The sequence below is a fragment of the Idiotropiscis lumnitzeri genome, chromosome 17 (genome assembly GCF_059441095.1).
Source record: "Idiotropiscis lumnitzeri isolate Australia: NSW breed Sydney's pygmy pipehorse chromosome 17, RoL_Ilum_1.0, whole genome shotgun sequence".
Classification (NCBI taxonomy): domain Eukaryota; kingdom Metazoa; phylum Chordata; class Actinopteri; order Syngnathiformes; family Syngnathidae; genus Idiotropiscis; species Idiotropiscis lumnitzeri.
This window is the reverse complement of record NC_142407.1, coordinates 12,522,664-12,536,422: the sequence shown is the minus strand read 5'-3', so window position 1 is coordinate 12,536,422 and position 13,759 is coordinate 12,522,664. Positions and strand designations below refer to the sequence as shown.

Genomic DNA, 13,759 nt, shown 5'->3' with positions numbered 1-13,759 from the left:
TGTGTCTCCAAAGTGTCTGCGAAGTGAAGCAGCAACATCCCTCCGAGACTCATGATGGATTTTAATGCAGCACTGCCTGAGGGATCGAATGTCACAGGCGTTCAGTGTCTGTTATTCGCAGGGATTCTTGTAATGAACTTGAATAAATCTTTTAATGATATTGTGGATTGTGTGGCGACATAGCAATAATTGGAAGGGAAACTTCCTCTGATGAAGTAAAGGCTAATACATTTGGATTTGGCATTAAAATAGAAACACTTCAATTAACACGTGCACGATGGTGTACGTGCACGTTTGCTCTTACATCAATGTGGTGCTTCTATATGGAGTGGTTGTGTGGAAATATCCCGTAAACCAAAAGTCCAGACTTGAGTGCACTTTGCAGGCTCCAGGCATGTGGGATTGTATCATCATTAGAACTTTATGACGCTGAAGACGACCAAAAGATATGGAGAGCGAATGAACGCAAAACCTCGGCGTGATCCGAATAATATAACAGATGACTGTCGTTCCGTAGAGGGTTCTAAAAGGGGAATAGACCATCTCACCCTCGGATATATGGCTTTGAGGGTTGCTAGGGGTTCTGGAGCCTATCCCGGCAATCTTCGGGTAGTAGGCGGGGTACACCCTGAACGGGTTGCCAGCCAATCGCAGGGCACACAAAGACAAACAACCATTTGTGCTCACACTCACACCTAGGGCCAATTTAGAGCGTTCAATCAACCGACCGTGCATGTTTTTGGAATGTGGGAGGAAACTGGCGCACCCGGAGAAAAGCCGGAATCCAACCCTGCACCTGTGAACTGTGAGGCCATCGTACAAAAGTAGTTGGCAACCGTCTCTACTTTGACGCACCACCCTCCACTTCTGAGCATCGTGTTTTTGTTGCCTTTTGTTTACTGGTTAGGGGTTATGCAAAAAAAAAAAATATATATATAGAATAAAAAATTCATTTCCACAAAATGTGGTTGGGTGGAACACAGGCCTCGCAAATATGTCTGTGACGCTTTTACTTTGTTCAACAGCAACCAAAACAACAACAATGTATGTTAACCCCAAATAAGTCAGTTTCTTTTTTTAAATTTTTTTATTTTTAATCGCATACATTTTCATTCCTTTGTAGCCACTCTGAAAAATCACCATGATTCTACAAGAAGTGCCACACTTGGAGAGGAGTCCCAGAAGTGGACCCTTCACTGTGCGCAGTTAAAAATGCATGTTTAAAGTCTATTTTTGTCGGGGGGGGGGTGGTTGTGTCAAGAAATTCACACACACTGACGGGACAGAATTTGTTCTACAAGAAACACCTCGCTAGTCTCTCTATCATTTATCACATCACCACATTAATGTGATAACTGCTGAAAACCAAGCCAAGAATCAAGTGATCAGATGGTTTCAAAGGTGTCGGGGGTGATCTGCCACCATCCAGTCGAAACATTTAGGATTATTTCTGACACTATATAATTAAATATCTTAATTACGAGTTAACTTTACCAGCTACTGTATGGTGGAAAATTGTGCAATTTTTAAAAATGTAAACAATTTTTTTTTTTTTTTTTAATTAATCGGTGATTTAAAAAAAAACACTTCAAAGTAACTTGAGTTACTCATTACTGCCAAAAACAGTAATATTGTAAAGTAACAGATTACTTTCCCTTGCAAGTAACATTAAATATGTAATGTATCAAAATTTTAAAGTCACTTGCCCAACATTGCAGAGTTTTCAAACGTGTCGGAAATAAAAGTCAGACGTCATCAGAAAAATAACTACTCAAGTGAAGTAGAGATATCTGAGATTCAACATACAATCATTATATTTGTTCATTATTTCCCAACACGGCAAACGAAGCCACAACAATCGTCCAAATACTCTGGTTCCGTATAATAAATCAATATTTTTTTTGGGACACACGATGCTTAGCTCGGAAAGTCCTGTATAACCAAGCGGGTTAATCGGGTCAGTTAAAGCTTTAAAAAAAACCCACAGGTGTCAATTTGGGAATCCAGCTGGATAACACTTCTCACCCTTGGATCACAGCAATGGCCCCCTATGACATCTCAATCCAGGATTCAAAGGTTTGCTTGGAGTAAGCGCATTAGAAACTACTGGAGGTCGAGTTGGAGCAAGACCACGGCTGAGTGAGGATTAATTATCGCGTCCTGCTAACAGAACTGCCGTAGCACAAATTTCAAAGACTTGCCGCATGCCATTCATGATACGTTTCAGGTGAAAAAAAAAATGTTGCTCAGTCATCCTTGGGAAGATTTCAATTAAGCTTATAAATGATTGACATATTTTACGTGCCATCCTTTTAAACATCTTGGCTTATACTCACCAGCTTTAGTTGACGATTAATTGTCGGAGGCTATATTTTGCGAAACAGAGCTTCAACTAACTTTTTATTGAACTGACGAATAAAACACACACAATCCAGCAAACTGAATTCTAACGCGGGCATATAAAAGTACATCAAAACATTTCCTCCACTGCTGGCCTATCTGTTTGAAGCGATTTAAAGGCGGTTAAGAATCTTAACCTGAGGAACCCTTTAAATCCAGTCCCAAAATGAGACCTTTAGGTCACAGCTCCCATTTCATGGAAGAACGTCATGACCAAAGAGAGATTTTTTTTTTGTTCAATTTTTTATCACGATCAACATTTCTACTCCCGAAGCCGTTTGCTTCCATGCAAGTCATGTACTCCAACACAATTTAAAAAATCGACAGCAAGTCATTAGGCGATCGTACAACATGTTATAAATGTAATTACGCGGTCTGAAAGTCCTTTCTTTCATTGACGCAAATAAATGTGATTAAAAAAGAAGAAATAAAAAGCATGTGCTTTTCCGATAACACGTAACTTGCGTATAGTCAGCAGCAAAAGGGCTCATTGGCGTTTAAAAGATTGATTCACAGCCAGCAGAGACACTGAGAAGGAACTCTCACCTCCGGAGAGTTAATTCAGTTAACTTATTACACTGATCCTAAGTCTAAATCATGTTACGAGAACAGAAAGTTTCCACATTTTCCACTTGTGACCATTTTTGTCTCGATCGCATTACACTCACTTTTCGTGAACTGATTATGTTTCATTTGTGTATTCGTGTGCGCATACGTTGCGTGTTCGTCATTTGCAGAGGGTGTTGAAATCCTGAGTACAAAAATAAGACGTTAAGGAGGCTACTGAGTCTCTGCCTGTTGGTTGAACGAATTAAACCGTACGTGTCCACATGATAAAGAGTACAGTTGGCATTAAACATGAGCCAGGACCACGAGAAGCAATTGTCCGACAAGTTCCTCTTATTTGTTGCTATCGCCAGGATCAGCAATCACAGGATGCCTTTAAATGTGAGTCCCATGAAGCGACTGATAAACGAGAGAAAAAAAACAACAGCTGACACTTGCACCGCAAAACTTCGTGGGAAATTCCTTTAAAAGAGAGGAAAAAAAAGAAATGATTTGAAATTGAATTTGATCAAGGGGGAGGGGGGTGGAATCAAGGAGAGCATTTTCGATGACATCCCTGATCTGAGAGGAAACAAGGTCACGTCATCTCCCATTATCCTGAGAGGTCCTCCTCCTTTCAGGACTTACCCCGCAGCCTCCCAAGAGTTCCAGACGACAGACCATTAAAACCCTGTTGAAACACTACTGATTACTGTCAGAGGGAGGGCAGCAGACGTGAGGAGAACAGAGGCTCCACCTAAAGATGCCGGGGAGATGGAAAAAGGGGGGGAAAGCTCGACATGTTGATTTGATAGGGCGAGTGAGAGGTGGGAATTAAGTTATGGGGGGGGACAAACACACACAAAAAAAAAACCATTAAGTGTTCAAGTAACTCCCGCCTGGTTTGCTCTAGATGCATATTTGTTGGGAATAGGAGCAGAAGAGTCGAGAGACAAGCGGGAGACACTAGTGATGATGTGACTGCTAATGCAAAGTGACAGTGTATGCGGCAAGAGTGGGTAGTTGCGTGCGAGGTAGGTCAGCAGATGTTGGGCTGACAGTCAATAAAATATTCAGGGCCAGACACCACTATCATCACTTTGTAATGTTTGTCCGTATGTTTGCAATGGAAGCAAATGGTAAACATTTCAAAACAATTTCAAGGCATGGCTTAAAAACACCAGCAGATGGCGTTTGCCAACAACATTACAGCATTACCTCGACTTGTAATAATAATGTAATAATGCAGGACAAGAATTACACTGGGTAGCAGCTTCACTAAAAAGATTTTTTAAAAATGCTAGACTAACCTCTGGTTTGTTTTAGCCAGGTTTGTCTCACTGCGAGTACAAAACAACACAAAAGTTGCTCTTATTTTCAAGGGCTCCATCAGTATATTGGGTATTATAAAGGTCCGCTCATAAAACAAATAAGCACAATAGCACATCTTAAAACAGTGACGAGGAGACGAGACTTTAAAAAAAAAAAAAAAAAATCAATTAACAATGCTGCCATCTCCTGGTACAAAACGGCATTGCAAGTGGCCCGCAGCAACACAAAACGGAATGTTGTCGTGAGCGTGTGCGTCTTTTGCAATTGTTGCGGCCTTTCTCGGCCACCGTACCCTGTCTGACAGTGCTCTCAAGCTTTTATTTTGAAAGGTATCCCACCTTTTCGGGCTTGACCGCGCCCCTCCTCCGGCCAGATGGTCTTGGCTACATTGAAACGAACGCTCCAACTGTAAAATGGAAACTTTATTACAACACAGAACACAAGTATATATCCAGTCATTTTTGACGAATGTACCTCAACAGTTAGTCCTGAGAAGTGGCGGTGATATGAAAGCAAAGTGTTGCAATCGTCAAAACACACAACATGTCCATTAACAGCCATGAGCTCTGGAAACCTCATAACGCAGAAGAGATCTGAGCATGCCAGACTTCTGGAAACCAGATTACTTTGCATAATAACGTACTGTACAAACTCCTATTGCATAATGAACTGTACAAAATAAACAAATTGCCTGCAATTGTGGCGGGGACTCCACGTCACGGGCTTATTAGTTTCATGTCATATGACCTTGGTGAGGAAAATTGAAGGTGCATGATAAATAAAATGAAGCCTAACCACAGGTCAAAGTATCCGGGAAATTCATTAATATCTGGATCCCTCATACGAAAAGCACCAACTTGTTTGTGCTAAGGCAACAATTCATGTAACAAAAAAAAAAAAGGCAAACAAATTTAGTACAACATCATCATGCCGCATCAAGTTTGACTTGATGCTATAATGGATACTCATTCCAACTGAGTACCACACAGGGGCGGATTCATACGCAAATCTCCTACAAATGTACACAACGAGCCATTGAAAATCATTAGCGCATAGTAAATTGTTTAAATAGCTTATATGTACCGATCAAAACAATTTGGGGACGATGACAAAACACCTGCAAAAAGCACAAGCTTGTGATGACAAAATGAGTAGCATTTCTTTCGAAAAGTAATATATTTTGTGGAAAACTGACATTTTCAGGGATATAACTACTCTAAATATTCATTAGTTTCTAGCGTAACCATCACAAATTTGTAAAGTAAGACGCCCACTGAGTAAGAGCCTTTCAAAAACAAAACATCACTAGCAGTATGTTTGGGTCCCAGTGATGACTGGTCTGAATTCTGGATAGATTTGAGAAAAATTGATCAAATCCAAATAATCTTAAAGAGACGCTTCACTGATGTTAACATTGCCGAGTCGAATTGGAACGCTCCATCGAGTGGCGTACGTGTAGCCCGGAGCTGTTACGTTCCAAAGAATAAAACGGTGCGTCATAGTTATGTCGCCTACATTTGAAAAAAAATCATCATCCTCATCTTGATCAGCAAAAAAGCAGTTTGCCGCGTCCTAACACCATAATTTACGTTACCTCTGCTCACTTTGATATCTCCTCATTTTTATATAAATCAGCCACGCAGAGGTTAATCCTTTTAATATGTTTAAGTGGTCATTGGTAGAGCTGTCCACGTGAATTTTGGTGCCAATTGATCTCTGTTTTAGGACGTGATAAGCAATGAGAGAGTACAATGATTTCCAATGAGTGTGTCATCGGTCCCTTTAATGACTCGCCGAAACATGGGGAGAGCGGAGGGGGCGTGGCCATATTCCTCATTAGACGTAGGCATTTTTCAGGTCGTCACTTATTTTATAATTTCTCCTAAATGAATAAATTAAACGATAACTCATTTCAGTTTTCTGATTAAAAAAAAATATTAACTGAGATTGTTAGTGGAAAAACGGGCCATCTTGAGTCTTTAAAAGTCCTTTTAAAGGAACTGGTGACATTTTTACGCATCAAAATAGCCTTTCGATATATACTTTAGTCATTATAGTCGTGTATAAGTATGAAAATAGACAGCGTACGTTGAACAAATCTACAATTTCCGACTAAAATTTAAAGATGGGGCAGCGAGTCGAGCCAAATGAGAAAAATGTAAAAACGCACATTTAAAATATCAACGTTAGCTATATATTTACAAATAAGTGACTTTATACAAATAAAGTCAAAATCTCTCAAAAGAGGCTTGTGGTTCAGTATACACACAAGAAAGCCTTGTGCTGCTGCGGTCCGGTTGCGTTGTCGCTCTCTCGCTTGTGAATTTCACACGACTGTTCACTTTTGCAACGAGGCGACTTATGAGGCAAACTTTTGTCTGGGGATTGATCACGCTGAGCATCATCGCGGGCGACGGGCGCAGAGCGGTGAGACCTTTTTAACGGCGAAGGCGACTCAGAAGTCCGGTCCGCGTGGATTGCCGAGTCTTGCCTTTGGAACACATTCAGTGGCCCGTCTGAAGGGGGCAGCGTGGAGTCAACGTCAGGCACGACATGCGCGGTGGCACGGAAAGCCGCTTCATACACCCCAAATTCCTGCTCCAAAGTCTTTGTACGTTGTTTAAGGAGAGAGGAGGCATTCTCTGCTTCATGACGCTGAAAAAAAAAAAAGTAACAACATATATATGATCATTAAAAGATGGAATATTAATTGTAACAGAAAAATTCATCATTCAAAAATCAATGAATGAGTTGTTTTTTTTTAAATTGAGATCTAGCAGAAAAAAAAAAACAGCTAATAAGCTAATGACACGGTTTCAAGATGAGTCACCTGACTACCACTCCAGGCATGTCCATCCCTCATGTTCTTCTCCATATATCTCATCTTCTTCATTAAACATGCCATCCTCACGCTCCGCCTGTTGGCCCCCCGAAAACAAAAGCATGATATGATGAACCACTGGTCAAGTGTTCTTTGAACTTGAACGTCCACATTTTAACCGGCGAGCATATTGCGAGTTTTTAAATAACAATACAGGGAATAGTGGAGAATAAATCCGGTCAGTGACCAACTCTGTTAGAAAATCCCAAGTTACTCGATTTCCTGGTCTCAGTGGTTCAACCTGAAGGCAAAACGCAGGGTGAAGTCACGACGAATTCAAGTTGTGATACTGACCTTCGGAACTTCATATAAGTTATAAGGAGTTCCCGGGAAGGGAATGTGGTCAATCCCCTCAGCCATGTCCACCACAATCTCATCTCGATGCATCGGGATCGTCGGGCCGCTGCGCTCCTGCAGCGCCAGCACGATGACTGTCGTGTTGTCGGCGCGAAGCATGCGCTTTTTCCAAAAAAGTAGCGCGGTGCAGCCCAACCGGCAGGCACATGACATTCCTTTCGGCCCCTAGGTCGCAAACGAGGAGATCGTGGAATTATAGTACAACAAAATCAAAGAAGCTAACAAATGTCATGTTCTGTTACGGCATCTAAACTACACACCACCATTTTGTCGTGGCTATAACACATATTGACGGCATTCTTCGGAGGCATCATGTTCCATAGACCGTCACTGCCGAGGATGACGTAGCGATGTCGTTTGGGGTCAAGGGTCATCACCGTGGTATCGGGCTCTGGCGACACCACAAACTCTCCGCTGTAGAAATCGTAGCTCCACAAATCACCTTTCAAGAGAATAAAAAGTGTCATGAACATCATGGGTTGCCAAACTGCACTCGTGTTATGGAACGGCGTCTTCACCAAGCGATCGCGCCACTGCCAAGAAGGGGATCTGGTCGATGACCGTGCTCCTCCTCACTGGCCCGTTGTGCGTCAGTTGGGGTCTTTTCCACACGACGCGGTTCACCCCAGATTTCTTCATTACACTGCAGCAAAAAAAATTAAAAAATCATCGCATTTCATGCGTGATATGTTTACGGATCACACAATGACTCATCGGTGCTTGCTAAATCAGAATTCTTCCTCTGGATTAAGCCAGAGCAAGAGCAAACTGGATTACAAAAAGTATTGGATCTTGAGAAATGTCCCCACACTCACCTCCCACCCAGTCGCTCAATCCTCTCCTTCTCTTTAGGAAGTTCAGGTTTATGATCTTGCGTGACTTCAAGAGCTTGAAGTGTGATATCCGATTCATTTTCTTTCACTCCAACCACGACTGCCGAATCGCCCACGTGAGCTACGTACATGTGAACTCCGCGGATCACAATCACACTCGCTGTGGTGCCTGACGTACTCGGCAGACCTGTAATTGTTTTAGGCCACTCCGCTGCAAAAAAAAATAAAAAATAGAAGAAATGATTTATTCTTACATGCACTGAAATGCAAATGTCAACAATTCCAACTCGTTTCATATATTTTAATAATCGCTTATTAAAGCAGAATTGAAATCCGAAGTCAACTGAAATTTATGTTCCAGAGCCCGAGAGCTCATCTTGCTAACATTACATCGTACCTTTTTTTCGGGTTTGGTCACCTGACGTTTGAAAGCTTACATCCTTCCTTCACTTGATGATAATCACTAAGAAAATTGGATTATTATGTAAACCAGGAAACTATGGCTACAGTATGTAGTCATACAAATTTGTACAGATGCTGATTTTGTGTCTTCCAATAAAAACATAAATTTGTCATCTATCCTACATTTTGGAGTTCAACTTCCAGACTGAAAAATCACTAGTACAATCCCACTGAAGTTAAACACCAAATTGTCAGAGTTAAATTAAACTCAAATTGAACAAATCTTCAGGGGCCGAATTTCACTCATGTTATGACGTGACAAATTGTCAGCAGAAATCATAAGAACTGTATTTTGCGTTAACCAAAATATGATGAGAACCATGAATGGAATTGGAACTACAAGAGCAACTCCATGCACCACTAGTGGCCCTCAAACCACACTTTGAGAAGCTCTGCTCAAAACTGTGGGAACATAGATTAACCAAGGCCGGATTAGAAAAAACAGTTTTCACATGTAAGTTAATAAAAGTGACAAGTTTTCAAAATGTAGCGTATGCGGAGAGATCTTTTTTTTTTTTTTTTTTTTTTTTAATATCGTCAAGTATTGTATACCTTTGTTATTTGATTTTATTTAAGTAGAGGATGCTTTTAATAGAATCCTTTCCCCACCCGTATAGTATATAAATGGGAGTAATGCAGTTTATGGCTTTAGGTATCAACCTCAACAGTCTCGGTCTTGGGCGGTGTGTTGACTTATAAGCTTGTTGGTACGTCAGCGTTTTCTAAGGTGTCATATAACCAGCTCAGCTGGGAGCGATGCAGCCTCCGTCCACATTGCCAAAATATAAGGAAAGGCTTACGTAGTTGCTTCCACATCGCATGGTGGCAGGCGATGAATCCTTTCCGCAGAGCACCACATACTTCCGAGTGGTCCTTGGACCAAAAGCCCCTCTGTCTCTTTAATAAATCCCACAAATGTTCCCGGGCGAAATGGGCAGCTTCCCGGCCCCCGTGACCATCAAACACGGCGAAAAACGCCACGGATCTGCGAGTGTCCACAAGGCGCCCGTCGACTTTTTCGTTTGGAACACACTCAGTGCTGTGATCGCCGGTGTGCTCGCTTGCCAGGCTTTCAACCCACATAGCAGAAACCGGGCCGGGCTCGCTGGGCACGTTTTGGGCTTGTCGATCGCTTTCAGTGCGATCCGGCGAGTCGCGATCCGCGTTGTCTTGTCCCCCATGTCTGTGCGACTTTGTGTAGTCTTCGCTAGCCGCCGACGTCGGCTCATACTCGATTCTTATCTCGACAACATCCTCCATGTATTTCCTCCCTCCTTGCTCGGAAAACGCACTCATCCGAAATATTATTGCATCGTCCATGATTGCTAACACCAAATGCTGCCTACCTAGACAACAAAAGGCTGCACGGAGTGGCTAACTGTAGCTCACGAGCTAAATTTTTGAACCGATTTTGCCGCGATTGTATGGCCGAAGGCTTCCTTCCTTTTTGTTTATCCTCTTTCTCGCGTCATGCGTCATGCTGTGCGTCATGACGTCACGACGCCGTTGCACAAGTAAGATGTGCGTGACACGGTTCTTCAGATGTACTGGACAGAACAAAACTAAAGTCCAAAAAAAAAAACAACAACAAAATGAAATAGGAATTTTGAATACTCAATTATTTTTTTTTCATTCTTTAGGACAAGTGTTTTATTCACAAACGAAAATTGTCCAAGCAATGAGAACTATAAAATCGTCATTTTTTTAAAAAACATTTTCCCTTCTGCTTTTTTTTTCTGCTACAAACGTGTCTTTAACAACTTTTAAAAAATGACAAATACATTGGCAGTTCCAAGATCATAAGGAATTGCATTTTACAATATGGGAATAATGGATTGCAAGGCCCACTCACTTTTTTTTTTCATTTCTTGAGAGGTGAAAGAGTATCACCGGACAAGAGTGACCTTGAAACAGGACAAGGAAATGACACCAAATCCACCAAGTAGCCTTGGAGGAGCTTGACAGTTATTGAGGGCTCTGCAAGGGAATTTTAACCATGAGCAGGGAGCCAGTGCAGAAATAAGTGACTATAACCACCACAAAATACTAATTCTACTGGATTTTTGTACAATGGTGGCAAAAATGTTTTATTATCCTACAACAATAAAATAAAACATTAAAAATATTACTTATTAATAATACAGTGTACACAATATTAAACGTACTAATTAGATGTTTCTTACAGGCCAAAAGGGCATTAATTAAACTACAAATCCCCACAAATATTTTATGTCAAGTTTCATACATTATGTATTTCAAACCTTGTTATTTCATTTTTCTACATCCATGTGTGTTTAAAAAAAAATCAATGACAATTAAACAAGAACTAATGCTCCGGTATAATGTTATGCGTACGTCAAATCAGGTGCAGTATTTTACTGAGTAGTGCTGCAGTTATGCCATGTGGAGGCAGTATTAATCCGGACAAATCAATGTTTTATTTTAGTTTTTTTCACCAGCTTTTGCAAATATTACACACATCAAACGGTCATGTTTCTAGAATGTATACTGTCGTAAAAGCGACTTGCGCAATATGCTACTGTGTGCAAAAGTCTGCAAAACACATTTGTTCTTGTTCTTCCACTCCATGTTCAAAAACGTGTATGCTGAGGCTCACGCAAGTGTGTTGAAGAAAGAGCACCAAAGAGCATGCTTAATAAACATAATATTTGATTTTTTTCCCCCTCATCGTCGAATTACCCCAAGCCCCGACCTTGACTTTTGTCTCGAAAACTCCATCGCTGGCTTTCGTTCTTTCTCCCCTCATTAATAGTCCAGGCCTCTGAGGTCCTGTCTGCACATAGGCCGCTATTACCGATGAAGAGGCAAAGTGATTTCCATGTAAATGGTGTCAGAATGCCATTTTCAAGTGAAGCCGCTGAGAAAATGAATTCCTGAAGACGAGACGCATTACAAAGGGGCAATGACACCTGAATTGCATTCTTACAGATTCCCCGTGCAGCTCTTGTATAATGGGCCCATCCATAAAAATAGCTTTGTTTGGTTTCTTGTGTAGATGCAGAAGTGTCAGTCAACACAACCAAAGCAGAGGAAGTGGAAATAGGGATTTGAATATTACCATATAAATATGGAGGCAAATCAAACTTAAAGCTAAGAAAGGATGACCCCCCCCCCCCTCACACACACACACACACACACACTCCTCATGAAAGCAACTTGAAATGATTAATTAGCATGGAGCCAGGTGTACTGCAGACAAACAAACAAATTATGTTTGTTATTTGTTCATTGTTTTGGCTATTTGTCAAAGTTGACATGCTCGTCAAACTACAAAAAAAAAAGGAATACATTTTATTGGTGTAAAAATCTCAGGAAATACAATCGATCGCAACTGGACTGTTCTCTGGTTGTCTCACACGACATCAACAGACAACAAAACTTAATTAGAACGCCGCTAGCCAAACTATGCTAAGCTTCCGCAAAATGCTCATTTTTAACGGTGCTCAAACTACAACGGTCACGCCGTTTTGACCAGTTAAGCAAGACTCTTGCAGAAGAAATGCCGGTTTCCTCTGGAGATGATTATCTATCCAACTGCACGCTCTCAAGCCCACTCCAGCAAGAATGATAGATGGCCACGCTATTGACTTCAGGTTAATTTAAAACTGTACTGCTGAGTGAGATGAAGCGATTGGAGGAAACACACTTAACTGTACCATAATGCCTTTTTTTTTTTTTTTTGAAACTGAACATTCTAGAAACATTTTCATGATTTTACCTTCAAAACAGAAGAAAAATGAAAACATTAAGCATCTGAGTGGGCATGTTACCGTTATTTGCCGTTGTATGGGAATCCAATTAGCTCTTGAATGAGAATAAGAATAAGAAATAAAAATAAAGTTGACTTAAATAATCTTCACGGGGCGCTCGGACTCATCGTTTTAATTGTTCAATGGCTGTTGAGAATATGACACAACATGATAAAGAAAACGACAGCATTCTCCCTTATTTCAGCCCATCGCTTGTGTGTGTGTGTGTGTGTGTGTGTGTGTAAGATGAGATCGAATTGCATTTTCAGATCAATTCTTCTCTTTTGTTGCACACATCATTACCCAGCAGAGCATGCATTTATCATTCATTGTGGCCACGTTTTCCTCAATAAAATCAAGAAGATAAGAGAATACCCAAATCAATTATAAAGTGATTCAATCAATTTATTGTACCGAGGAGGGAAGCAAGAAGCCAGCATGCGCAGGCAAGCATGTACAAACCTCACTTTGTCATACTGATTAGCAAAAGCAAACTTAAGGGAAGATATAATTCTCAGATTGAGCTCAAGTAATCAATAAACGTTCTTGTCTTTCATCGGTTGTCTCGCTATAGCATCACTTCAGTTGTTCCTTGCAATCGGATAAGAACAAGTAAAGAAAGGAGATTAATTCCGTTTCATTTGTTGAAGGAGACAGAGGCAAGCTTGTTTTGCTGCAGGACGCAGTAGGATGCATATCTGCAGTCTGTGCAGTGGTGGCTGTCCATATTAAAACAGATTCTGCAGGAAACCCACCAAAAAAAATAAATAAATAAAATAAAAAAATAAATAAATTAAATAAAAAATAAAAATGAAATGTTCATCTGAGGATAAATACCAATATGCTAAATAGGGATCGATAAATCTGTGATTAAATCAAAACGAAAAAAAAAATTAAGACAAATACAAGCGGGTTTATTGTTTTATTTTTTTTTATTTATTAATTTTTTTCATGTTTTTTTTTTTATTTATTTAAAAAAAATAAATTCAATTTCAAAAATGTTAAACCCACAACACGTTTCCAGTGCCACAGAATGTAGAAGCTGCTCTGTAATTGTGCAGCCTTAGGACCCTGAGGAAAAAAAGTGGACCTAGGTTGCTGCAGAGGTAGGTTTGCAATTTGTATGCACCCCATCTGATAGCGCCTCTTGGATCACAGATGGATTATTAAGGATTTTC

General features: G+C 40.6%; 1 protein-coding gene across 2 annotated transcripts; it reads right to left on the bottom strand.

The window, feature by feature from the left end:
* Positions 1 to 4,681: 4,681 nt before the first annotated feature.
* On the bottom strand, positions 4,682 to 10,279 carry LOC148320305 (protein phosphatase 1D-like). 2 transcript variants are annotated; one of them, XM_088280453.1, is made up of 7 exons: positions 9,612 to 10,279; positions 8,332 to 8,560; positions 8,035 to 8,159; positions 7,777 to 7,958; positions 7,454 to 7,681; positions 7,109 to 7,196; positions 6,788 to 6,933 (listed from the first exon to the last, which is right to left on the bottom strand). In XM_088280453.1, the coding sequence occupies exons 1-6, from the start codon at positions 10,129 to 10,131 to the stop codon at positions 7,113 to 7,115; spliced, it is 1,368 nt and encodes a 455-aa protein (XP_088136579.1). In that variant the 5' UTR covers positions 10,132 to 10,279; the 3' UTR covers positions 6,788 to 6,933; positions 7,109 to 7,112. The 2 variants fall into 2 exon arrangements, with proteins under 2 accessions (XP_088136580.1, XP_088136579.1); XM_088280454.1 differs by lacking the exon at positions 7,109 to 7,196 and having other exon boundaries at positions 4,682 to 6,933.
* Positions 10,280 to 13,759: the final 3,480 nt, after the last annotated feature.